This window comes from Onychostoma macrolepis, chromosome 11 (assembly GCF_012432095.1).
Source record: "Onychostoma macrolepis isolate SWU-2019 chromosome 11, ASM1243209v1, whole genome shotgun sequence".
NCBI classification, from domain to species: domain Eukaryota; kingdom Metazoa; phylum Chordata; class Actinopteri; order Cypriniformes; family Cyprinidae; genus Onychostoma; species Onychostoma macrolepis.
In genome coordinates, this window is record NC_081165.1 from 10,534,858 (window position 1) to 10,562,744 (window position 27,887).

At 37.4% G+C, this 27,887-nt stretch overlaps 3 protein-coding genes across 9 annotated transcripts; 1 reads left to right on the forward strand and 2 right to left on the reverse strand.

The window, feature by feature from the left end:
• Positions 1–490: 490 nt before the first annotated feature.
• LOC131549406 (inter-alpha-trypsin inhibitor heavy chain H3-like) lies at positions 491–14,968 on the reverse strand. The gene is made up of 23 exons (XM_058791550.1): positions 14,815–14,968; positions 13,514–13,677; positions 13,073–13,177; positions 12,823–12,985; positions 12,594–12,704; positions 12,367–12,495; positions 12,161–12,277; positions 11,730–11,898; positions 11,543–11,653; positions 10,722–10,903; positions 10,455–10,634; positions 10,169–10,296; positions 9,926–10,098; positions 9,587–9,619; positions 9,126–9,194; positions 8,756–8,791; positions 8,374–8,415; positions 2,636–2,686; positions 2,440–2,553; positions 2,168–2,342; positions 1,910–2,058; positions 1,682–1,766; positions 491–1,404 (listed from the first exon to the last, which is right to left on the reverse strand). The coding sequence occupies exons 1-23, from the start codon at positions 14,890–14,892 to the stop codon at positions 1,290–1,292; spliced, it is 2,679 nt and encodes an 892-aa protein (XP_058647533.1). The 5' UTR covers positions 14,893–14,968; the 3' UTR covers positions 491–1,289.
• A 2,084-nt stretch (positions 14,969–17,052) lies between these two features.
• LOC131549407 (inter-alpha-trypsin inhibitor heavy chain H3-like) lies at positions 17,053–26,688 on the reverse strand. 7 transcript variants are annotated; one of them, XM_058791555.1, is made up of 19 exons: positions 26,590–26,688; positions 26,004–26,167; positions 25,668–25,772; positions 25,267–25,429; positions 25,053–25,163; positions 24,831–24,959; positions 24,561–24,677; positions 24,259–24,427; positions 23,909–24,019; positions 21,334–21,515; positions 20,999–21,178; positions 20,518–20,645; positions 20,220–20,398; positions 20,063–20,104; positions 18,596–18,631; positions 17,753–17,812; positions 17,482–17,535; positions 17,290–17,383; positions 17,053–17,188 (listed from the first exon to the last, which is right to left on the reverse strand). In XM_058791555.1, the coding sequence occupies exons 1-18, from the start codon at positions 26,662–26,664 to the stop codon at positions 17,358–17,360; spliced, it is 2,031 nt and encodes a 676-aa protein (XP_058647538.1). In that variant the 5' UTR covers positions 26,665–26,688; the 3' UTR covers positions 17,053–17,188; positions 17,290–17,357. The 7 variants fall into 7 exon arrangements, with proteins under 7 accessions (XP_058647538.1, XP_058647539.1, XP_058647536.1 ...); XM_058791556.1 differs by lacking the exon at positions 20,063–20,104; XM_058791553.1 differs by lacking the exon at positions 17,053–17,188 and having other exon boundaries at positions 17,349–17,383; positions 17,753–18,631; positions 25,053–25,118.
• LOC131549408 (nematocyst expressed protein 3-like) lies at positions 21,392–24,236 on the forward strand. Its single transcript, XM_058791559.1, has one exon. It carries the CDS (start codon positions 22,188–22,190, stop codon positions 23,382–23,384), a length of 1,197 nt encoding a protein of 398 aa, XP_058647542.1. The 5' UTR covers positions 21,392–22,187; the 3' UTR covers positions 23,385–24,236.
• Positions 26,689–27,887: the final 1,199 nt, after the last annotated feature.

Consider the following 27,887-nt stretch of genomic DNA (forward strand, 5'->3'; position numbering starts at 1 on the left):
AAACCTCCCCCTTTATTTGCAATGAGAGTCTCTTAAACACCACGTAACTCAATATTCTTTTCAAGAAAATATATTATCCATATAATTTGAAAATACATTCTGTAAAAGTTTGGTGTTGTGCTTTTATTATATTATTAGACAGGACCACAAAAAAATAAAAATAAAAAATAAACCAACAACCACAACAAAAAACATTTTCCCACAATAACCACAATTACTCACAGAGAGGCACCAATCGAAGGGTTACTATGAATATAAAACGTTTTGGTGTGCAATTTTAATTGCTATTTTATCACATGGTGTGTCAGCTAAAGCCCAGGCGCATTTGTGTGGGCAAAAAAAAAAAAAAAAACATATCCAAACACAAAAGCACAGCACAACAACTGCTGAGTAAATCCTGCACCTTAAAGTAGAGTGTTATATAAAGATGGAAATCACTTTAAATTAATATTAGGGTGGACTGTTGATGTGAAATTCACTGTAAAAAATGACTGTGAATTTAACGGTAAAAGACTGTAAAAATGCTACAGTAAAAACCTGTTAAATGGTTAACGGTAAGTTCCCCTACTATATACAGTGAAACACTGTACTGGACATTTCATGTAATTTTACGGTAGTAATTTTTGGAAGTGAAAAAGAATGTATAATGTACAGTGAATAACCGATTTGTGAATTCCCAGAATTCCCTGTGTTACATTTCAAATTTGATGTTTTTTCTTTGTTTTGTTTATCAGTTGTGTATATTAGGGTTGCATGTTACATCTTGTGTTATTAAATTAATGTTTACTGCATTATTTCAGTTTCATGTGTGTTACCATGATGGTGTTTAGTGTTTGTGTAAATGACACTGTGCACCTTCTATATATGTTAATATTTAAAAGCTGCTTGTGATGGGCTTTGGTTCATCATGTGACTTTCTCATCACCACCTGCTTTTGGTGGTTATCAGTGTATTACAAAGGTACAAAACAGATTGTAGTACTTCAATAGGTTGGTATATTAGCATTATATCAGTTAATGAAATTACGGTATTTAAATGTAAACTTAAGTTAAAATCATAAAACCTAAAACGTTTTTTACCATACATTTTACAGAATTTATTTTACAGTGTGGTTATCAAAGCATGCTAAAGATGTGGTGCATAGACTGAAAATAACTTGGTCATACCCCTACTATTTGCCAATAGATGAATGTTTTATAGCTCATCAACAATGTCCATTTAAAGAATGTGTTATTTTATTGGAAATGTCAGCCAGATAAAGTACAATAAAAAATATTTTTTGCTGAACTCTACAGCTGAGTGACGGTGAAATCAGAGATCTCCCTCTGTGTGACAGCCTGGAATGGTACAAGCCAACATTTAACCACAGGAGCAGAAGCAAGTCTGTAGTCCTTCACCATAACCCTGAAATAACAACATTATATATATATATATGCAGCCTTGGTGAGGGTGAGCAGAATAGACTTCTTTCAAAAAAAATTAACAAATCCTTCCAACCCTAATCGTTTGAACAGTAATGTATCATATATTTTTATTTAATATGATTTACCAATATTTAAATTATTCTGCATATAATTTACATTGCCTTATATAATCTTTCTTAGTTTTCCTCTCTAAATGAAACAAAAAGCTATTGAATGTATTATTCAAAAATTTTTGAGTACATTTACTGATCACTTACCAAGATGTCTTCACTTCCTGGTCCTTTAACTTTAAAGTTGGTGTTTGTGTTCCTTGGATCTCATCATATGAAATATCAGGCTCTCCTTAAAATTTTATACACAGACATTCAAAATTTTTCTGAATTTTGGTTTAATAACCACAATTTCATCACTTAAGGACTTATCTTTGGTGTCCGTTGAGATATAATGTTGATGCGTAACGTAGGACTGACAAGTGACACTCTTACCTAAAATGCCTGTCAAACTGACATCTTTTGGCTGCTGCCGAACAGCAGGCCACAGAAACATGTTCCTTTTTTCCTTATGAAGAAGAATAATGAAACGGATATTTCCCATGGTGACGTCTATTTCATTGCTCCGTAGAATCAGAGACACGCTGATGAAACAGAGAAGCTGATGAGTGAATTCTATCTCTCAGGTTAACAAAGAGCTATAGCATACACAAATTTAGTAAAAACACATATAGTTTAAAGGTATTAATTTACCCCTCAGTATTGTGTTGAGTCGGTTCCTGGCCCCACAAGAACTCAATTTGATTCTGGCCGTCATGGTATCTGATAGACGTTGTGTTTATTGTCAGATGATGGTTTGTTTTGTAATGAAAGGCAATTTGATGGAATCCATTTTGTCCAATCATGGATTCTCCATTCATAGAGAACTCTAGGACACACAGTAAGTGTATGTACAAAACATTCAATTAAAAAAAAAAAAGATGACTTCTAAAAGGATGTGTATGTAGTAAATGTGTAGTAGTAACCTGAAGCTGAATCCTGTAGGAGTCTGAGTTTGTGAGGAACAGGAACGTCAAAACAGAGTGGCTTAGACTGACCAACAACAGGCAGCAGGAAACGATTGCTACGAACTGTTGGAGCTAAGACAAAACACAACCAAATGAAGTATATAATTATTATATAAAATTCCATAGTAATAAAGTTTGAGAGATCTTTATGTACCTGGCATAGTAACAGGAACAGATACAATCTTTGGAAGTGTGGGTCTTTGACCTAAGACTAAGAGAGGGTGTAACCAATAAAATTAGACTTAATGTACATTTTGTATGCATTTACCTGACACCAAGGCAGAACGTCTCAGTTACATATGAAACCCTAATTCCCTGAAGGAGGGAACAGAGATGGTACATCGACACAGACGTTTGATGTCTCACTTGGGAGACCAAATCACCTCTGAGCATTACAAGAGTCAGCCAATGACTACTGGCAATTGGAATTTGCATGCCAAGCCACTACCCAAACATACAGGTATATAAGACGGTGACGTGCATCCACTCATTCAGGTTTGTGCTGAGGGGCCGAGAAGCATCCTGGCATTCAGTGTAGTTCACGGTTGTAGTTTGAGGGACATAACTTCTCCGTTCCCTCCTTCAGGAAACGAGGGTTACAAAGGTCACAGAGACATTCCCTTTCAGTCCATCACATTCAACATTACATCCACACTGACATTAGGGGTCCCTATGAAAAGCACCACAACCAGAACTGTGTTATGAAATTGATGGCACCTCAATTGTAACCTGCCCAGCACCCCAAAAAGCCAGATAAAATTATCAAGTTCAAAAGGCTTATTAGGTAAGCCAAAGAAAGTGTTCCGATTCTCCCAATATTGGTTTCAGCAGTCGTTGGGGTGCAGAGACCAGTGTTGGGTAAATTACTGACTACTCCTTTTAAAAGTAATCATGTTACTCTTCTGATTACTGTGGCTACATCCATGAAATTTATGAAATCCCAGCATAAACGCTCCCGATAAACAGGCCTATTTGTTATTAAAGCATCAACATTCACAAAACACTGTTATTTTTAACTAAAGCAAGAGGCTGCTGCGTGCATGGTTTGGCATGACAGAGTGCCAGCAAAGAACGGTCCATTTGTAATCTCTAAAAGACATCTCAGTTCATCACAATCTCACAAATCTTTGTTATAACACAATGAATATATGCATAATGAATCTTTCATAATGTCTACAATACGTGTGTTATAATGCAAGGATTCGTGAGCACGCAAATTTCAGCACTCCTGACTGGCTATTGCGTTCCAGAAATCCACATTGCTCAACGCTGCAAACATGTGTTATAGCCCAAATAAATACTCTGCCTACGCTTGCGCCTGTTAATTGTTTATATTTTATATTAGTTCTTGTTGCTTTTGTGCAATAGTTGAATAACAATTTAGATATTTTATGTTCAGATATTTCTATTTTGTGTGAGTCCCGCGAATCATTTTATTCTCTCGCATCCCGCACACACGCAAGTGTCTACCCGCTCCCACACCGCACTCTGTTACGTCGGGGCTCGCAGGAGTGCAGGTCTCTAATCTACTGGCTCTGGACTCGACGGTGCATGTGCTACACCCTTTTTACTGCATTCTATCCACAGTGATGTAACGCGGCTGTAACGTATAGAGACCTCAGCTTGTAACTATACTCTAATTACTATTTTGAAAAGTATAACGTTTTAAATTACTCAGTTACTAAAAACGTAATCAAATTACAGTAACGCATTACTTAGTAGTGCGTTACTGCCCAACACTGGCAGAGACATAAGACTGTGAAGGAATGTGAATCATAAGACTGATCGTGATTGACAGTGTAACATACTAACCCCACTGAGTCCGAATGCCACATGGGAGCTGGAGGACATCAATCAGAGGAATGGCTATTCCCCCTGCAAATGACCTGTTCATTCCCAACACAATGGAGGAAACTGGCTCAACCCAGATATTATAGAATCTCATGAAGGTATAGGTGTCGCTCAGCCCGTAGCTTTGCAGATGTCAGATAGAGAGGCACCGTGCGCTAATGCCCAGGAGGAGGCAACACTCCAAGTAGCGTGAGCTCTGGAGGACCTTGTACTGATATGCCCAACCCTCAAAATCAAAAAGAAAAAATGAGCTGTGTTGACAACATCTTGAACAGAAGCCTGTGTAGGGACAGATTCAAGACTCGCAGATCGAAGATTGGTTGTAACCCACCGTTATTCTTAGGTATGATGAAATAAGAGCTGTAAAATCCCAATTTCATCTCAGCTGGAGGGACAAGTTCTATCATATCCTTTACCAGAAGGACTGCATTCTCTGCATACAGAACACAGGCATCCTTGTCCATAACTGACATAAACAGGATGCCCTTGACCCTGGGAGGGCACCTGCGAAATTGAATTGCATAGCCCAGTCGAACAAACGAGCCAGTGAGATGGGTTGGGGAGCGCTAGCCAGGCCTCCAAACTCTGTGCAAGTGGCACCAAGGGGACGATTTCCGACGTACTCACAGTGGGGCAGCAGAGGGGAGGAAGAGAGCCCAACCTGGCAAGCATAGCGTCCCAAAGTACAGGCAGAGAAGAGACTCTTACCTGGTTCCCCAAATCCCACAGTGAGATGACAAGGGGAGCGTGAGGAGGTAAAGCATACTGCATCTGCAACTTCTTGCATGGCGAAATAATGTGTTGGACCTTATAGTAAGGAAGCAAAGTGTCGCTGATTGTCTGAACCCAACATGTCTGACCCAGAGATGAAGGAAACTGCTCTTTTATTGAAAATGTGGGTATGGGAACAAGCATTGCTGGTGGTAAATGCCCCCGGCCTTCTGAATTCACCTCCAGCCCGAAGCTCTTGGCTCCCGGAGAAGCATGGCCATCAACTCAGCTTCCGACTCCGAGCTGCAGTTGGCTGCTCAGCAGAGTCTTCAGCATCAGAAGACGAAAGCCCCTCCTCTGATGCTGCGATAGACATCTTATGCATTCTCAGCATGCATGTGGCTCAGACATGTGAGACAGCTATGGTGTCCATCATCAGAGTTAAGGAAACTACCACACCTAGAAGTACACAGTCGGAAAGACATCTCAGAAGACGCTCACGACCGTGCAAGCCGTACAGGAAACTACTTTTTTACTACTAGGGATGGAACACAGCACTTACCTGTGCGATCACAGGGACGAACATACAGCTGAATGTGCCATCTGGAACACAGCTGAGGAGTTCCTCTTCTTAAGAAAAAAAGGCGCTCACGAAGCGATCTGCTTCGAAGTAAAAATCTGAATGAGCGGATGCACATCGCCATCTTATACTCCCTTTTATTCAGGGAGTGGCTTGGCATGCAAATTCCACTCTCCAATAGTCATTGTCCGTTTCTTGTAATCCTCAGAGGTGGTTGAGGCTCCCAAGTGAAACCCCTAACGTGAGTGTCGACTTAACGTTGAATGTTACTGATTGAAAGAGAATAAAAGTTACAGCATTTTCATACATACCACGGGAGATCGATACACTGGAATAACTGAAATCATGGAGATCTAAACAGCAACAAAAAAAAAGGTTTAGTCATTAAAAAGTCAAAGACAGGCTATGTATGCAATAATACAGCTTTTCATGCTAAGTAAGTTTATTAAAAATTCCCAGCACTCATAATGTAATAATAAATCAATAAATAATGAAAAAAGTTGTACGAAGGCATTATTGAAATAATTAAATAGAGAAATTATTAAATTATTTAGTAATTAAACTGTACTGATTTTTTTGGTAATATTATAAATTAAAACATTTCTTTATAATTCCTTTCACAAAACTAGAGCTACATTTAAATCATTTTCTTTTCATTAAAATGTATTTTCAAATACTTCATATCACACCTAATGCCTTATTTAATTTATTTTCCTTCTATCATCTATATTTTTCATGTGGATTTTCTTAATTTACAGTGCATTCAGAAAGTATTCACAGTGCTTCGCTCTTTCCACATTTTAAAGCCTTATACCCCATAATGACAACATGAAAGAAGTTTGTTTGAAATCTTTGCAATTTGATTAAAAATAAAAAATGGAAAGAAAAAAAAAATCACATGCACATAAGTATTCATAGCCTTTGCTCAAAGGTGCTTTGTTGAAGCACCTTTGGCACCAATTACAGCCTCAAGTCCTTTTGAGTATGATGCTACAAGCTTGGCACACCTATTTTTAGGCAGTTTCTCCCATTCTTCTTTGCAGGACCTCTCAAGCTCCATCAGGTTGGATGGGGAGCGTGGCTGCACAGCTATTTTCAGATCTCTCCAGAGATGTTCAGTCGGGTTCAAGTCTGGGCTCTGGCTGGACCACTCAAGAGCATTCACAGAGTTGTCCCGTAGCCACTCCTTTGTTACCTTGGCTGTGTGCTTAGGATCGTTGTCTTGTTGGAAGATGAACCTTCGCCCCAGTCTGAGGTCCAGAGCACTCTAGAGCACATTTTCATCAAGGATATCTCTGTACATTGCTGCATTCATCTTTCCCTCGATCCTGACTAGTCTCCCAGTTCCTGCCTCTAAAAAACATCCCCACAACATGATGCTAACACCACCATGCTTCACTGTAGGAATGGTATTGGCCAGGTGATGAGTGGTGCCTGGTTTCCTCCACACATGACACTTGCCATTCAGACCAAAGAGATCAATCTTTGTTTCATCATGGTCTGAGAGTCCTTCAGGTGCCTTTTGGCAAACTTCAGGCGGGCTGTCATGTGCCTTTTACTGAGGAGTGGCTTCCGTCTGGCCACTCTACCATACAGGCCTGATTGGTGGAGTGCTGCAGATTGTTGTTTTTCTGGAAGGTTCTCCTCTCTCCTCAGAGAAACGCTGGAGCTCTGTCAGAGTGACCATCGGGTTCTTGGTCACCTCCCTGTCTAAGGCCCTTCTCCCCCGATCGCTCAGTCTGGCCGGGGTGACCCGCTCTAGGAAGAATCCTGGTGGTTCCAAACTTCTTCCATTTAAGACTGATGGAGGTCACTGTGCTCACTGGGACCTTCCAATACGGCAGAAATTTTTCTGTGCCCTTCCCCAGATCTGCGCCTTGATACAATCCTGTCTCAGAGGTCTACAGACAATTCCTTGGACTTCATGGCTTGGTTTGTGCTCTGACATGCACTGTTAACTGTGAGAATTTACATAGACAGGTGTGTGCCTTTCCAAATTATGTCCAATCAACTGAATTTACCACAGGTTGACTCCAATCAAGTTGTAGAAACACCTCAAGGATGATAAGTGGAAATAGGATTCACCTGTGCTCAATTTTGAGTGTCATGGCAAAGGCTGTGAATACTTATGTACATGTGATTTTTTTCGTTTTTTATTTTTAATAAGTTTGCAAAGATTTCAAACAAACTTCTTTCACGTTGTCATTATGGGGTATTGTTTGTAGAATTTAAAGGAAAATAATTAATTTTAATCCATTTTGGAATAAGGCTGTAACATAACAAAATGTGGAAAAGGTAATACTATAAATACTTTCCGGATGCACTGTAGCTTTTAATACAGCAAATTTGCAATAATTAAAAAAGGGAGTTAATTATAAACACATTCTCAAAAAAATATAGTCTTTGCCACTGAAAGTCAAAGAGCAGTTGATTTCATTCAGTTGAAATTAAATTATTATTATCATTATTATTGTTATTATTACTACTACTACAACTACTACTATAAGACATTTTTGGACAGAAAACATTGCAACATACATACCATCAGCTACTGGAAAGGGAATGGGAATGAAGATGATTTAGCCATTAATAAAACAATAAAAGACTTAAATTTCTTACCAAGTACAATAACTTACATTCAATAATTGATCATTAGACAAGACATACATGATATGCACAAGGCAACAGCGTTTATTCATTACAGAATCTGGCTGATAAATGTAGAAGAGAAAAGAAATTAAAACACCTACGTGTTATCCCTGCATCAGGATAACTATTGTGATATCGTCCACCTGAAAACAATTTTTTTTTTAATGTCGTGAGCATGAATCAAAAATCTGTTTATTACAAATTCATTTTCAATATGTGTGTTTTATTGCAACCCCAGAATTTTGCACCACATTTGCCTAGCCCTTTTTCTACCAAAATGTAAAAATATGTATATCCTGCCAAAACAAATGGAGGGGTTTTAAAGCAGTATTTAGAAAAAGGGATAGTCTTAATGATGTGATCATTGTGATTTGAATACTGCTTGTTCTGAAAATGGAAGCTATAAGATAAGGGGCACATTTTTCTTTACACATGATGTGTCCTGTACCCATGAAAAAAAAAAGATAAAGAAAAAAGCCATACCACCGAGCCATGGATAAGTGCCACCATATCCTGATACTGGGATATACAACAACAACAAAAAAATATATATGAAAAGATATTTCAAGGCAGATAAAGTATACTAACATTGGCATAAAATGAAAATTCACCCAATTTGAGTAAATTCTTCTATTTTCCAAATGCATGCTGTAGATCTTATTGTGAATGATCTATCTATATGTTTTCTCAAAGAATGGAGGGTCCTAATAGCCTTAATGATGTGATAATGTAAATTTGAATACTGCTTGGTCTGAACACTATGGAAGCTATAAGATAAGAGGGGGTACATTTTTTTTACACATGATTTACTTATTAAAAGAAGAAAGCTTTTAGAAGAAGAAACAATGCATACCACGCAAACTTGGATGTGCAGGTGGACCGGGCTGACCTGCACTATGGTGGAACATACCAAATCCTGGTGCTGGGAAATGAAAAAAAAAAAAGTATATATATACTTCAAGGCAGATGCAATATATTAAAGTAAGCATGAAATAAAAATTCATGCATTTTCTAAATACATGTTAAGTCTCATTGTGAGCTATGTATCCATGTGTGTGTTTCATTTTTGACAATTATGACCTGCTAATTTTTAATCAAAATAACTTCTTATTTGTGGTGAAAATGACTTCTCTGGTGGTGTATGCAGGACTTAAATCCAATTATCAACTAATGTAAAACAACAACAACAACACAGAAACACAAGTCTCGATCCTATATATTTTACATTTTCCCATAAGCTATTGCTACTTTAAATAGTTTACATAAATAAATACATAAATAAACATACTGTTTGTTTCATTATTTTATACTTACATGCAAAAGGACCGTGAGGTACAGGTACAGGTACTTTGTAAAAAAAAAAAATACAAAGGGAAAACTGTTATTCACTGCATACAGTGGCCATCAAAACTCCATTTCTGAAGAAAAGTTTGTCTGATGAGATCAGAAACCACTGAACAGCTGCTTTAAAATAGAAACAGTCTCTGTTGCCTTAACTTGTAGGACGCACAAATTAAGTAGCTTCTTTTAATAATTTTTTATTATATATATTTGGTAGACATGGTTAATATTTTTGTGCTGTTTATTTAGCTGCAAAAAAATGGACCTTGCACAAGGTTTGTACACTTTTATATATAACGTTTCAGTTCTCACCTGGAGGTCTGGGTGGTGCTTCTCCCTCTTTGGGTTTGTCAGCAACTTCCACGTCACCTTCTTGTGGCTTCGTAACAACCATAGAGGTGAGGGGAGTGACAAACTGGTATTTCAGGGAGAGTTTGAGTGCTTCTTTCTTTTCGTCCTCTGTCTCTTGCCCTTTAAGAATCACCCTGAGATAAAAGATGTTTTCAATGTTCAACTTAAATCGCACTGTCAATGTCAATTCACTCATTAACTTACTGTCTCTCCAGGAGCTGCTTCACTGTAAGGTAGGCCCACAACCTCTGCATAAAATCTTCATTCTCAGGTGGAACATCACTGGGGTCTTTTGTCATTATAGTGTCCTGATACGTCACATTGGTGCCTTTCTATTCAGAAATAATAATACTGGTGAACATTTTCATCAGGAATTCTGTCAGGACCACTTTCACCCATAACCTTCTATAAAAACAAAGCTTCAAATCTCCTACACAATGGGCCAGTGATCCTAATAATATGCCACTACACAGATGAGTGAAGATCTTACTGATACTGCGATGACTTCAGTGGTGAAACTCTCCACACTGTTGTCTGTTATTTGTCCTGACACCACAATCTCAGAGCCATTGAAGTACAAGCTAAAGCTGGTCTTGGTAAGGTTTGTCCCTCCTGGGTATTTAAGTTGAATATCAGAGAGGAGAGGGACGGCAACTTCTTCATAGAAGCCCTAAAAATCAAACAAACTTTAAATGCGCTCAAAGACAGAATCGTTCAGCATTAAAGATGAATTCTCAGCTGATCGTCTGTAGTCCACCTGCAGCTGTAGATCAGCGTCTGAATCTTCATAAATCCTGCGAGCAACTCCACCATTTTCCAGTGACATCTTTGTCAGGAAGTCAAAGTTAACATCATATCCAAAACCAAGACAATAGAGGGGAAATTTTGTCCCAATGGCCTTTTTCACATTGCCCATTATCTTCTCTTTGTTGGTTTCACCTGTTAGAGAAAAATAGTTTTAAAAAATTGTAATATTCAGAGAACATGATGAAAATTCATGTACATTGAGGATATACAGTAAGTGGAAAATGAAACCAAAAGAAAAAATCTTACAAAAAAAAAAAAGCTAAATTACTTTTGACTAAATTATTTTTTAATGTGCCACAGATGTGTTTTGTGGTGCAAAATTAAAACTTCCATTGACATCCTAAACTCAATTTTATCAGAAAAACAACACAAAAATGCTCTGTTAAGTGAACAATCAAATATTTAAAAGTACTATTTTTTTTTTCTCGTAAAATTAATTTATGGAAAAAATACAGTCACAAAAAAGCTATTGTGTAATGCCTGAAACATACCCACTTTTTTTATGGTTAAACAGTATAAACTGTCTTTTTGACTGTTTTTTTTTTTTTTGATCAGGCATTACAAACAATTATTATTTAGGTATGCTTGATTTTGTATGACAATGTATAGGAATCACAAAGTGAGAAAAAATATATCAGATATTCATAAAAGTGCAAAAACCCAAGATGTGCTGACTAACAAAATTAATGTTTAAGGCAGTCCTGATGCAGCTTTTCCTTTAGACAGCTAAATGTGGGCAGTGAGCGTATGTATGTATCAGTGTTTATGTGCCTGAAGTGGGATCTCCATCAGTCAGCAGGATCAGGATGGAGGCTGTTCCCTCTCGTGGATGTCGATTGATCATGTCCACTCCTGCTAGAACTGCAGCGTTTATGTCCGTGGCTAAAGGAAGACCAAACATAGTTGTGTCACTGTGAGGTACAACTTTCTTACTCCTTATGTATGTGCTCTAACTCACCTCCTCTATCTTTGATCTCCTTCACGAAAGATTTCGCATTCTTCAGATTTGCCTCAGTAGCTCTAAGGAGCTCACGTTTCCATAAGCTAACTTCACTGTCAAAGGTGATCAATCCAAAGTGGTCATCCTCATCAAGATCACTTAAAATCCTTAGCAGTGCCAATCGAGTCTAAAGAATGTCAGCACATCTGAAAGTTATTTTTTCTCTATTATAACTGCATACTCACATTTACCAGATATGGACAGTTTTTTATTTTTACTACTTTAAAGAAAGCAACTTCACACTGACTTCAATACAGAAATCCCTGTCCTTTTAACATGAAAATGCAAAATGCTGCAACATCCTCCAAGAATGGGTCAAGGGTTCAAGGGTTTTACTGTCAAAACATTTCATTATATGCTTTTGATTTGGCTGGAACGTTGACATTTACCTGTTCTATTTTTCTGCCGTGCATAGAACCACTCTGGTCAATGATAAACACCACATTTTTTGGAATACGTGGAACATCAGTGGGTGCAAAGTAGTGGACGAAATAGCCATTTGATATCTGAGAGAACAGAAAAATTCCAATCTTTCAAATTTTTTCTATTTTGTCATGTTATTTTACTTTTTTAAAGCATGTTATTTAAAATGTACCATGACTTCTCCTTTGGGATTTTGTCTCTCCACATCGTATGTTATGAGTAGGTCTCCATTCAGCCCATTTTCTCCACAGCTTTTACACTTGGTCTGTTGATCTCGAGAGGGATAGAAGGTCACCCATGCCTGAAATCATCAGTTTGGTCATCTGGTAACTTTATTTGAAGTGCATGAGCATATTGAAAACATCTAAACTGTGTTTTAACCCTCATTTAAGCTCTTACGTCTTTGTCTGCTCTGGTGGTTTTGATGGCATTGGCCAGATCACCGGTGCTCAAATCTCCTTTCACCTCCAAGGAGGAAATTCCTGGTTTCTCTTGGATGTGTACATCCATCTAATGTGAGGAAAAGAACATCTTTTTATGTATCCATTAGAATTCAGTGATTAGATAATTAGATATTGTCCATCAAAACTGATTATCCATTTCTTCTTTGTTTCCTCTTCTAATGTACCTTGAAGTCAGCCACCGGCTGCATCGGTTGGGCATTGATGAGTAGCTCATATTTGCCGAGGCGACGCTTTAGCAGTTCCTCGTAGGTCAACTCAAAGGTCACTTTACTAAAAGCAGCCACTGTCACTGAAGTTTTAAAGTCCTCTAAAGTCCTTCCAACAGATCTGAAATATAAACAGATACCAACATACTACTAATCATACTATAAATGGATACTTTTATGGACCTATATATTTTTAAATATCCTGTACTTGATCTGTCCAGCACTTTGTCCTCGAGATACTGCTCGATTGTATTGCTGTTGAGCTTCCTCTTTTTCCTTCACAACCCCATCATATGTTTTTCCTTCTATGGTCCTATGGAGAAAGTTACACAATGATGTTCTCTTAATATATCAGAAACTTAAACATTTAAACATTTCATTTAAAAAGAAATCCATCACACTCAAATGGTAGCACCACTAAATATGTTTGTTTGTATTAAAGCATCTGTACTGTTAGCTACTATATCTTGTACTATAAAAGTACATATACGTTATTTATTCTTGGACTAGTAGAAGGTAGAATTTCTAAATCTTTATTTTGTTCTTGTTTGGCTATATTATAAGATTTACTTGATCTGACGCCCGCATGCTATAAATGGCTTCTTTACCTTTTATTTCTACTTATATAACACTACTCATGTTTACCCACATTCTGAATTTGCTGATGAAGGCATTCTTGGGAATCTTGACCTCAAACTGGATCTCTTGAGATTCATTCAGTGTGTTCGCAACACGGCTTGTGATGACTGTTGTGGCGTAGCGACTGGTGACTGTGGAGTTAATGTAGAAGCTGTATATATCCACATTTTGTTTCTGTTGAGACATTGAATAGCAAACTCATATTAAAGTAAAGTCAACATGATTTGCTGGTGCACATTTACTCCTCCTTTTCACATAGGATTGCTCAAATATTTACTGCTCAAAAATGGCATGGAGAAAAGGCCTGAAAGACAAATACGTTTTGATGACTGTATCTCAGTGTAAAGACGAAGGAGATACACACTCGTCCAAATTTAGCCCAAAAGGCTTATATCATTTATTATTCAGAGGTCACAAAACGGCTAAATTTGGATGAGTGAGGATCTCCGTCTTTATACCTTTTTTATTTTTTGGATCTACGCACCTTATATTATTGGCCTATACTGGACTTTTGGACGAGTGTTTGGCACTCCGACCTTTTCTATTTGTATCTCTGTGTACACGGTTGCGCAATAGATGGTTCTGTCAACTCAAACTGCATTTTTCTGTCAACATTGGCATTACAGACATAATCAAAATGAATGTCTAAACAGATAAACCAAGCAGTTGAGAATAAATAGCTGGTTTTGTACATTGCACTGTGGATTTGTTAAGAAAAAAAGAGAATATACAACAAGATAAATCATATTAAATATCAAAATACATGATACACCACTGTTCGAAAGTTTGGGAACAGTACATTTTTTATTTTTTTAATGTTTTTGAAAGAAGTCTATGCTCACTGAGGCTACATTTATTAAACCAAAAATACAAATAAAAACAGTAATTTTGTAAAACCAGCCATTACTCCAGTGTTCTGTCACATGATCCTTCAGAAATCATTCTAATATGCCAATTTGCTGATCAAGAAGCATCGTGTATTAATTAATATAGCAAACAGTTGTGCTGCATAATATTTTTGCGGAAATGTTGTTTTTTCAGGATTCCTTTATCAATATGAAGAGGGGAACTAGACATGTTTTGTATCATAATAATTATCTTTATGGTCACTTTTGAGCAATTTAATGATTAAAAGTATTATTAGGATTATTTAAATCTGACCTCAAATTTTAACAAGTTTGAAGTATATCTAGTTTGTCTAGACCTTGATCTCAAACACAGATATAAATCTGTTGTTTTACACTGATTTGGTAGAGTATTTAAGAATTTTGACTCAGTCTTCTTCATCTTGAACAAAAATTTGACCCTCACCCTCTTAACAGGATCTGAAGTGGCTGAGATGAGAAAGACGCCCAAGAGAATCAGCCGGAGAGCTGCTCGATCCATCATGACCTGCACATGAAACTGACCTCGAAACACACACTGCCTTTAAACTCAAGTCCACAGCATGCTATTGGCTGTTACTGACAGGATGAAGAAACCTCCCCCTTTATTTGCAACGAAAGTCTCTTGAACACCACATAACTCAATATCGACGCATGCTTTTCAAGAAAAGATATTATCTATATAATTTGTAAATACATTCTGTAGAAGCTTGGTGTTGTGTTTTTAATATATTTTCAGGCAGGACCACAAAAAAATACATATTTTTCCAGCAATTACCACAATCAATACTTTACAGAGGCATCAATCGAAGGGTTATTATGTATAGATAATTTTGGTTTGCAAATACATTGTACATTTGTGTGAGCAAAGAAAAACACATTCATAAACATTAACATTAACAGACGTGGAAATCAAAGCATGCTAAAGATGAAAATAACTTGGTCATGCCCCTACTATTTGCCATTAGAAGACAATTTTATAGCTATATGATCAACAATGTCCATATAAAGACTATGTTATTATTGGAAAGGTCAACACAACTTTTTTTTGCTGAACTCTACAGCTGAGTGATGGTGAAGTCAGCGAGCTCCTCTGTGTGACAGCCTGGAATGGTACAAGCCAACATCCAACCACAGGAGCAGAAGCAAGTCTATAGTCCTTCACCATAACCCTGAAATAACAACACACTTACTTAAAAACTTGTGCCAAAATGCATTTTTAAAGAAATTTAGCTATATGGACACTACCAGTCAAAAGTGTGTAATAATTAAGATTTCAATTACTAGCACTAAATCAGCATAGTGTTTTCTGAAAGATCATGTGCCACTGAAGACTGGAGTAATGATAATGAAAATTCAGCTTTGGCATCACAGGAATAAATTACATTTTAAATATATGAAAATAGAAAACAGTTATTTGAAATTATAATAATATATTGCACAACATTACTGTTTTATTGTGTTTTTTTAATCTTAATTACTCCAAGCTGTTGACTGGCAGTGTATATTTATTGATCACTTACCAAGATGTCTTCACTTCCTTGTCCTTTATCTTTAAAGTTGGTGTTTGTGATCCTGGGATCTCATCATATGAAATACCAGCCTCTCCTTAAAATATTATCCACAGTGCTGGTTTAATAACCACAATATCATCACTCACAGACCATCTTTGGTATCAGTACGGAAGTATCAATACAGTGACTCTCTTACCTAAAATACCCATCAAACCGGCATCTTTTGGTTGTTGCCAAATGGTAGGCCACAGAAAAGTGTCACCGTCTTTTATATGAAGAAGAACAGCAACGCGGATGTTTCCCATGGTAACATCAAATTCATTGCTCCATAGAATCAGAGACATGCTGATGAAACAGAATAAAAGGCCCATTCACACCAAGAACGATAACTATAAAGACAACTACTGTAGCCTATATTGATAACTATTGGCATCCACACACTCCACACCAACGGACCATAACGTTCTGTTTATTAGTGCGTGCTCCAGTTTTGTCGTCTGCCGCTTTAAAAGCTCCAGCTCTTTAAAGCAGGATGGATTGTGATTGGCAGTCACTGTTATCATTCATCAGCTGGAAAATATCATTCTGAATGTGATTCCAACAAGTAACAGAGTTAGGACGTTAAAACTTCATAATTATAGTTGTCGTCCTTGGTGTGAACAGTCTTAAAGGGATAGTTCACTCAAAAATAAAAATTCGGTCATTAATTACTCACCCTCATGTCGTTCCAAACCCGTAAGACCTTCTTTCATCTTTGGAACACAAATTGAGATATTTTTGATGAAATCCGAGACCTTTCTGACCCTCCATAGACAGCAATGGAACTATCACGTTTAAGGCCTCCCAGAGAGGTAGTAAGGACATGAAGATGAACGAAGGTCTTACGAGTTTGGCACGACATGAGGGTGAGTAATTAATGACCGAATTTTCAGGTGAACTATCCCTTTAAATATCTCAATATCACAAAATAACTGTCTAAAAAGGAGACAAAAACTATTTTTTCCAGAACATTTGGTAAATTCTCTAAATGAAAATGCAAAAAAATAAATAAATAATAATAATTAATTAATTAAAAATCTTTTCAACAAACTCCACTGTTCAAGCATTACTTTTCTCTCTCATGGTGGGTGAGGTCTTGCTCCCATGAAAACTTCACAGTTTCCTGGCCATCAGTGTAGTTAATTTCATTAGTGCTGATCAGCAGGTGGTGATTAGTTTTGTAATGAATTGAGATTTGACTGAAGCCTTCTCCTCTAAATGACTCAAGTTGCCCATTCATAGAGAACTCTGATTATAGACAAACATTACACTGCTTAAATACACATGAACAAATGAAAGTAATGGAATATTAGTTTATAAAACAAACTGTACTAGAATGGATATCTGACCTGATAGGACATTCTGTTGGAGTCTGACTTTCTGAGCAAGAGGAACATCATAACAAAGTGGCTTAGCATTACCAGAAGATCCTAATGCTCCTCACTGAAGGACAAAAAGCGAATGAAAATAGGGACATATGATGTCAAATACTTTACAAGACACTGCACTATATAAAATTAATACACACAAGGCCCACGTACATGGAGGAGAGGTTGTCAGAGGTTTCTGAGTTGTACTTGGTAATTGTAAAAAAGCTGAAAATGGGTATAAATCTGGCATTAGGACGTAAGATGAAAAAGCAGTTTATATAATAATACCATTATTAAATATATAGCAAACATATCAACGTGGTAGGTTCAGTGATTAAAGTTGTATCAAAATCATTGAAGTTATTCAAAAATGAACAGCTAGTAGTATAAAAGCTATAATCATTTATTTAATGTTCATTAACATATTAGAATACACACATACCTTTCACCATGTGTAGACGGTGCATAGTGGGTCTTCTTAGTCCCATTGGCCTCCGGGGCTCTATGAATATTAAAGGGTTAGTTCACCCAAAAATGAAAATTAGCCTGTCTTTTACTCACCCTCAAAGCATGCTAAGTGTAATGACTTTCTTCTTTTAGACGAATCCAGTCAGAGTTATATTAAAAATTGTCCTGGCCCCTCCAAACCTTACAATGGTGTAAGCGGGTGCTTTTTGTCAACAGTCCAGAAGACGTGAAATAAAAGTGCGCGCATCCATAATATGATGAATAAAGGCCTCCTGTAGTGAATAGATGCATTTTTGTAAGAAAAATATCCATATTGCAAACGTAATAAACACTTTTTTCTCACTTCGGCTGACTGTCGTACGCAGAAGGACGTAGGACGTCGGCGCTGCATGATTAGTGACGAACGTGGAGAGAGAACAAAACAAAACGCCGGTCATGAATTAGAAGTACAAACCAAGGATTTGTAAAGAAAAATGTTGGAGGATTTCGATATAAGCCAAGAGGAGATTGGCTTTCCTTTGCTAAAGTAAGGAAACTTTGCTTCCTTTGCTCCTTTAAACAAACTCGCGAGACTAGCATATCTCAGAGGTGCGCGGGCCAGGACAATTTTTAATATAACTCCAATTGGATTCGTCTAAAAGAAGAAAGTCATATACACCTAGGATGCTTTGAGAGTGAGTAAAACACAGGCTAATTTTCATTTTTAGGTGAACTAACACTTTAAGAGAGTTATAAATAGGTTTGAAATAAACAGGGATTTCAATGTCACATGAAATGAAATAATAGAAAAAGAAAAAGAAAAAGTGATGTGCAGTACCATGTTGCCTTATACCGCTGGAGGCAAGAAGCAAATCTGCAGTGCGGAAAAGTCACATCAGAAACTACTTTCCAACAAATGAAAGCATAGCTTTGCTAGTTATAATAGTATATGTTGTGTTGTTTTCCACAATATATTCCTTTACAATACATGTACACAAATGTTCAAAAGTTTGGGGTTGGTAAGAATATTTTATCTTTTCGAAAGAAGTCCTTATGCTCACCAAGGCTGCATTTATTTGTTTGAAATTTGAGTAAAAACAGTATTATTGTAAAATATGAAATATTTTTATAATTTAAAACAGCCGTTTTCGGTAACACTTTATAATAACTGCACACTATGAATCATTAGTTAAGCATTAGTAAATCATCAATTCACCCTTTATAAAGCATTGTTTCAACATTAATAGGCATTAGTAAGCAGTTTATAAATACATAAATGTTTTGTTCTTGAACATATCTAGCATATCTATTTTCATACTTTATTAATGATCAATTTATCATTTCTAAATTATTACGTTATTTACAAACCAGTTATTTAGAAGTTGTCAGTGGTTCATAAAATCATTTAGAAAGTGTACGTAAATGATTAATAAACTATTTAAATGTACATTTATACATTTTAGACATGATAATGCTCAGTGTGTTAATAAATGCTTTATTAACACATATTCCTGCTGTAATTCTTGATTAAGTCAGGTAGTTATAAAACATTTAGTAGTTTAGCAGAGGGATACAGAACACAGAAATATTTTTTTCAAGAAGTAAAAACTGAAACTGTACAACTGTATACTTGATAAAAAATGAAAAATAAACCTCTGCAATTTCATAGAAAAAAAAAAAAATTCAAGTGTACAGTTGTACAGGTTCATTATTTTGCATCTTGAAATAAATATTTCTGAGTTCTGACCTCTGTGTTGTGTTTGTTTATTTTTTTCTGTTAGGAAGATAACTGAGCCTTTAAATCTCCTTTGTAGTAGTTACGCTTATAAATCAAGAACAATACATTTATAGCTGTATTTATTAACTGCTTACTAAAGACTATTAATGTTAGGACAATGCTTTATAAAGGATGAACTGACTATTTACTAATGTTTACCTAATGATTCATAGCGTGCAGTTATTAAAAAGTGTTACCTAATATATTTTAAAATATAATTTACTCCTGCGATGATGACTTTTTTTCAGTATTATTTCATAAATAGTAAATTGATGAATAAAAAAGTATCTTTACTGTCATCTTTGCTCTATTTCATGTCCTTGCTGAATAAAAGTATGAATTTATTTTTTTTAAATCTTGCCGAACCCAAACCTTTAAACATTACATGGCAACTGATAAGTTGTGTGGCAAATGTATATTACATAAATTCACAAAAAGTTACTACATAAAGTTCTTATATAAAGCTTTTTATATTTATTTCATTTGTGGTAACGTTGGGAATGCAGGAAAAAGTAAAAATCTGTGGACCTTGAGACTTTGCATGAATGGGCATGGACTTTTGTCTTCTTGCTAAACAAGAGAAATAATGCTCATAAGCAAAATATAATGGCATAAAGATTATCCTGATAAACAAATAAATATCCTAAAGCTCTTTTTCTTTATTTCATCTTACATATTTTATTACCTCCGTATGAACCTCTTTCTGGCTTCTCTTCCTCTTTGGGTTTGTGGGCAACCTGCATTTCTTCATCCTGGGGCTTGGTAACCACCATTGATGTAAGCGGTGTGACAAATTTGTACTTCAGAGAAAGATGAAGAGCGTCTTTCTTCGCATTGTCTTTTTCCAGGCCTTTTAGAAGCACCCTAAGGTACAGAGAAAAAAATTTACATGAAAATTCTGTAATACTATGACATACATAGAGTAGAATCAGTATGTGTGTGTATATATATATATATATATATATACACATATACATACGTACATTTTTTCCAGTAGCTGCTTCACTGTAAGAAAGGCCCATAATCTTTTAATGTAATTCTCGTGTTCAGGTCTGCCACTACTGAGGTCCACTGTAGGTACACTGCTATGATATACCACCTTAGTGCTTTTCTGGAACAAAGAAAATAAAGATCAGATGCTCAAACCATGATGGCATAGACTAGGCAGCCTAGTGGGTCAAGCACCTCTAGAGGTTTAAAAAGAAAAATGCACCCAAAGAATGACAATTCCGGTCATTATTTACTCACTCTTAGTTCATTCCATACCTGTATGCTGTTTTTTTTTTTGTTTTTTTTTATTGAACACAAAAGGAGAATTATATTCATGTCATGAATAACAAAACAAAAGCTATTTTATAGCAGCTTATGAGTTCTATAGACACCCAGGTGTGTAAATAACAACAGAATTTTTGAATGAACTATTCTCTTTAAATGTTAGCCTTTGAGGGGTAGTAGTGATCTTACCGATAATGCAATGACCTCAGTGGTGAAACTTTCCAGACTGTTATCAGTAATCTGACCAGCTACCACAATCTCAGAACCATTGTAGTACTGGTTGAAAGTGGACTGGGTTAAATTGGCCACCCCCTGGTAGTTAAGGTGGACATCAGTCAAGAGCGGGATGGCAACTTCCTCGTAGAAGCCCTAATAAATTTGTGCAAATACAAGGACTTATACAATAATAATTTAACATATGTATATGTTTAGTTCTGGGAACAGCAAATGGCACACTGGAAAATGACCCAAGCTTGATTTTTCTTGTTGCTATCCCCGAAAGATTTCTTTTTTCTATATCTGACCTGCAGCTGTCGATCGGCATCAGAATCCTCATAGATCCTGCGAGCAACACCATTATTTTCCAAAGACAATTTCTTCAGGAACTCAAAGCTGACATCAAACCCAAATCCCAAACTGTACAAAGGGAATTTTTTACCAATCGCCTTTTTCACATTTTCCTGAATCTTCTCTGGGTTGGTCTCACCTTTTTGCAAAAAAATTAAAAATAAATATCAAGAGGGATTTTATGCATGGCAATGGAGAAAAATTGGAAAATTTATTTCTAAATGTATAGTCCACATGTCATGCCCAAGGACTGTTCTGTGTGTTTTTCTGTCTCATGTGCTCTCCATGACCTAGTTTTCCCTCGTGTATGCCCATATTTGGTTCCTGTTCCTGTCCCCATTTAGTGAATTCAGTTTCACCTGTGTTTGATTAATTACCTCGTTTAGTTTCTGTTACTTAAGCCCTGTGTTTTCCCTTGTCTAGCGCCCGGTATTGACAGTCGATGTTGTGCTTCATGTGAGTCTCTGCCTGCCTTGTGTTACCCCGTTTTGGAATGTTTATTAAAGACTGTTTACTGTGAGTTTATCCACATTTCCTCGTTCCTCATCTTGTCACAGTAGGCAACAGTGACAGAATACCGTACCAATACAAAGTGAGCAGCGATCGACCTTTATTTTCCCGTTTATACTCAGTGTTTTCTTTTGGTTTTTCTTATGGATCCCCTCGAGCATTTATGTTCTGTGTATCAAGATGGTCGTCCCCTGGAGGAGTACATCCATGAGTTCCTCACCTGTCAAAGCAGACTTCCCTCAACCGGTGGACTCTTGTTGACTGTTTCTGGGGTGGTCTAGATGAGGGGATCGCCCAGCGAATGGCACTGGTTGGGTCCAGGTGGACCCTGCCTGATTACATGAACCTGGCTCAGTACCTCAGCGGATCCTGTCTCCTCGCCGCCAGCCCAGAAACATCACCCATTAGTTCCATCCATCCACAGTCAAGCCCGCCAGCTGTTCATCAGTCAAGCCCGTCGGCCTCTGCACCCCTAAACCCTCAGCTGACAGCTGCTGTCACCCTCACCTCTAACCAAAGTGGGAATCTGAGGAGGAAAAGGTTGTCAGCTCCAGCCACAGAGTCCGCTCCAGTGTTGGCTCCAGCCCCTGAGTCCACTCCAGTGTCAGCTCCAGCCCCTGAGCCCGCTCCAGTGTCGGCTCCAGCCACTGAGTCTGCTTCAGTGTCAGCTCCAGCCCCTGAGTCTGCTCCTATGTCGGCTCTAGCCCCTGACCAGAGTCAAGAGATGGCTCTAGCCCCTGACCAGAGTCGAGAAATGGCCCAAGCCCCTGACCAGAGTCGAGAGATGGCTCTAGCCCCTGACCAGAGTCGAGTCATGTCCCCTGAAACCGTGCTTATAAGTCTTGTCTTGTCCAGAGAAGAAATTCCTGTCGGTCCTGTCACGTCCACAGAGGCTCGTCTGAAACTGGCTGCTTCTCTTGTTATGGCCACGGAGGCCATTCCCAAGCCGCTTGCTTCTCCTGTTGCCTCTATGGAAGCGGTTCCTGAGTTTAACCCTGAGAGGGCCCCTGTCTCCATGTCCAGGCCAAGGAGGGCTGTTGTGCTCACATCAGGCCCAGAGAGGGCCTCAGATTCCGAGTCTAGGCCAGAGAGGGCTCCAGTTCCTGAGTTTAGTCCAGAGAGGGCTCCTATATCCACGACAAGCCCAGGGAGGGCTGCTGTTCCCCTGTCAAGCCCAGAGAGGGCTCCAGTTCCTGAGTTTAGCCCAGAGAGGGCTCCTGTCTCCACGTCAAGCCCTGAGAGGGCTCCAATCACCGAATCCAGCCAAGAGAAGGCTCAGGTGCCCGTTCCACCAGAACCTATCCTGGCCGGTAGGCCCCAAATTTCCCCCAAGGAATTTCTGGGGGGAGGCTATAGGGGTCCGGCCGTAGGGGCCGGCACGAGGGTCGAGGCCAAGGCCACGGAGACTGGCCTGCCATGGCTCCCTAGTCTGCCTGATCCGCCATGGCGTCCTGGACTGCCTGAACCGCAATGGTACCCGGATCCGGTACCACCTTGAAGGTCTCCCGTCCTGTCCAAGCCTGTCCTGAGGGACCTCCAAGGTTATGTGGAGCGAAGTAGCGCCTTCCGGAGGGGGGCATTATGTCACGCCCAAGGACTGTTCTGTGTTTTTCTGTCTCATGTGCTCCCCATGACCTAGTTTTCCCTCGTGTATGCCCATATTTGGTTCTGTTCCTGTTCCTGTCCAAATTTTCCAAATGTCGCATATTATTCCCCTATACCTACACGGAGGTACTGAATAGGTACACTATAATTACAAAAAAGTTACGCTGTAACTTCAGTTTACTTACGCAGTTGTTTGCAGGTTGCATATCTGGTTGTTACCCCCTTATTACCCAAACGTAAGACATTGTTCCCTTATACCTACATTTACGTTCTTTATAGGTACACTATAATTACAGAAACGTACACTGTAAATTGAGTATACTTAGGTAGTTCTTTGTGGGTTGTAATCTAAAGTGTTACTCAATATTTATGTACATATACAAGAGTGCATGCAGGATTGAATCAGTTATTTTTTGCCTTTAGTGGGGTCTCCATCAGTCAACAGGATCAGGATGGATGCGGATCCCTCTTGTGGGTATTTGTTAATCATGTCCACAGCTTTTAGCACTGCAGAATTTATGTCTGTAGCTGAAAGGAAAGAAAATATTACAAATATGTACTAGGGTGGAAGTCTAGGATGTCTTTGATTGTTTTAATTTGCTTCACAGTCAAAGATCTGGCTATTCAACTACTTAAACCATGGAGATCATATATTCCCTGAATGATGTCAGTTAGGCATTATTTCCACTTAAGGGTATTTTTTCCTCATACATCCATTTATTCATCTAGAATGCTTTTGTTCAGTTAGCAGAAAGTGGATACTTTACATCCTCCACTCCTAATTCTCTGCACAAACGTCTTTGCTTCTTCCACGTTTCCTTCAGTCGCTTTTAGGAGTTCAGGTTTCCAGGTTTGAACATGACCACTGAACGTGATCAATCCAAAGTGGTCATTCTCGGCAAGGTCACTCAAAATCCTCAGCATAGCCAAACGAGTCTAAAATATAATGCTTTCATTAGCTAAAACGTAGGAAAACCATAACTATACGAAAAATTATTATTTCTTCTGTGTTATTCTTAAGATTCAACAGTTCACCAAGTAAAACCCAAAGAAGAAAAAACTAATTCACCTGCTCTATTTTTTTGCCCGACATGGAGCCACTTTCATCAATGATAAACACCACATTTTTGGGAATACGCTGAATATCTGTAGGTGCAAAGTAGTGGACGAAGTAGTCATTTGATACCTGAAAAATAAGGATATTTGACAAGTAGGAATGAGTTCCTACACTCTAACTGAAAATGAATGATTCATGATTGCTGTAATCGGTGTCACTCAGCGAACACTTTCTGGTTATCATCACATTTGTCCTCCTGTCAGTTTAAAGTGCACTACATACCGTCATATCTCCACTTTGTTTTTGTCTCTCAACATCATACATAATGATCAGGTTGCCATTAAGACCATTTTTACTACAGTCATCACACTTTGTTTGTTGATCACGGGTGGGGTAAAACTTCACCCATGCCTAAGATTTCAAAACGGAAAAATTTGTCACAATATATTTTATCACATTAACACAATCAAGAAAGGAGTTGTTTTCCTTTTTTTTTTTTCTTACATCTTTGTCTGCTCTGATGGCTGTGACTGCATTGGTCAGATCCTTAGTGCTCAGACCACCTTTGACCTCCAAGAAGGAAATTCCTGGATTCTCATGGATGTGTATGTCAATCTAACCAAAATAAAATTCTGAAATCTTATATTTCTTTGTCTTTTTCCATTATGATGAACATAAACCCTAACTACAATGAATCTTGATGTGTTTCTTTTCATACCTTGAAGTCAGCCACCGGCTGCATCGGTTGGGCATTGATGAGTAGCTCATATTTGCCGAGGCGACGCTTTAGCAGTTCCTCGTAGGTCAACTCAAAGGTCACTTTACTAAAAGCAGCCACCGTCACTGAGGTTTTAAAGTCCTCTAAGGTCCTTCCAACAGCACTAAAATAGAAAGAGAGACAAGAATATTTAATTGTTGAACTCTTATTTACAAATATCTTAACATAAACGACTATCTACATACATTTATGAATTGGAAGACGCTTTTATGCAACACGGCTTACATTGCATTAAAGGTATACATTTATTTTAATCAGTTGCAAACCCATAACCTTGGCATTGCAAGCTCCATGCTCTACGGTTTGAGCTATGGGAATAATCTTTTTAAAATACCAAGTACCTGACCAGTCCAGCACTTTGTCCTCGAGATACCGCTTGACTGTATTGCTGCTGAGCTTCTTCTTTCTCCTTCACAACCCCATCAAATGTCTTCCCCTCTATGGTCCTAATGTGAAAAGGACTGTTATTATTAGCTAAAAAAATATAGGGACTGAGGTTATTAGACAGAATGGGGGTAGTTAAAATTAACTTACTTAAAACTTTTATTTATTTATTTATTTATTTTTTTACTGTTAATAGTTTAATTTAAATTAGACAAATCTGGCTGTTCACATGAGAACTTTTACAATCGCTTGAACATTTTAACGTCTTGGATAGTGTTTGTGTATTTACTTGCATTCTAAACTGGCTAATGAAGGCATCTTTGGGAATCTTGACTTCAAAATAGACCTCTTGAGACTGATTCAACACATTTGTCACACGGCTTGTGATGATTGTAGTAGCATAGCGGCTGGTGACCGTAGAGTTAATGTGGAAGCTGTAAATATCTATACCTTGTTTCTGTATTAAAGTGAACAAATATTATTGTCAAAATTATGTGCTCTTATGACAGGCTCTTAGGACAGAGCTTATTCCAATACACAGAGAATGTCAAGCGTACTTAGAAAACAAAACAACCCATGGTACATAGTAATGTGGACTTTCTCCTCAAACATGATAAATTATTTACACGGTATCTTGAGTCTAATCCTGCCATTACTAATGAATAGAAATTTGATTTAAATTTAAGATCTTAAAAGCAAAATGAAATCATGGACAAAATTGCACTGAACTTTTTTTAAACACCGATTACAGTATTCGTTTAGTTTTGTTTCATTTTCTATCTCAATTAAGTGACTATTTAATAAACACTGGTGGAGAATAATGCCTTAAAGATTCAAGAAAATTGAGAAATAAAAGTTTTTGTACTTTTTGCTTCTTACCTTGTTTGAAGCAGCCAAGTTGACAAAGGTGAACAGAAGGCCAAAGAAAGTTAGTCTCCGTGCAACTTCGTCCATGGTGATCTGTGAAGAAATGGCAAAACAGACTAAAGCCAGTAGCCTAATGGTTATCAAAGGTAGGGCACAGACACTGCCCACTTCAAAATGCCCTTATATGGTAGAAATCAGATCATACAAACATGTAAAACAACTGAATACAAAAGAAACGGATAACAAATTTTAATCATATCTAATAAGTAGCCAACTTTAAAATAACAATAAAATAATAATAATGCTACTAGAAACGGCTTCAAATAAATACATAAATAAATAAATATTTTTCTAAAGGTAAGAGATGTCAGCTGATTCTGTGGACAGACATGTGTTCAAGATTGGTCGATTTGAAAGTAAGTGTTAAAAAATGGTACAATTGCACAGACTGCAGATTGTTTACATTCAGGAGAAAGCTGGGTCATGCTGAAAATAAACAACGCTGATTACATTGATTACTTTCAGGGGAAAGCACGCGCATGCCTCCTGGAACTCGGGGAGAAGAACTGGTGAATAAATATTATTTTTGTTTTCTTTATGCACAAAAAGTATTCTCGTAGCTTTGCAAAATTGAAGTTGAACCACTGTTGTCACATGTACTGTTTACGTTTCTGGGTCTGGGAACATTACAGTTGCATTGCTGTCTATGCAGGGTCAAAGACCTCTCAAATTTCTTCAAATATCTTAATTTGTGTTCCAAAGATGAACAAAGTGTCTTAGGGGTTTAGAACGACATGAGGGTGAGTAATTAATGACAGAAATATCATTTTTAGGGGAATAACCCTTTAATGGAAAGAGGAATGTCAGAATATCTTAACTTAATTATTCAAACTTTCTGTGGTGAATCTCAGGCTGATACTTACCTCATTTGATGTTGATTTGGTTAAAATCCTTCTCATTAAAAATGGATTTAGTGAGTATAAAAGTTTTTGTCCAAACTTGGGATTCCCACCTAAAGTAGGCCTATTGCAGTCATGGATAATAATAATAATAATAATAATAATAATAATAAACAACAAGCGTAAAAAACTAAATTTAAAAATGCAAGTAAAAATATATTGCACAAGATTTGAAAATGAAAGCAAAGTTTTCAGAATAGCAAGCAATGGTCACGGATCAGAAAATATGCGTAAATCAAAAAAAATAAGCATTTTTAAAAATAATGAGCATGAATTCAAACACATTTAAAATCATATTGCACAAAATTTAAATATTAATGCAAAATGATCTGACTTGCACACAAAATCATG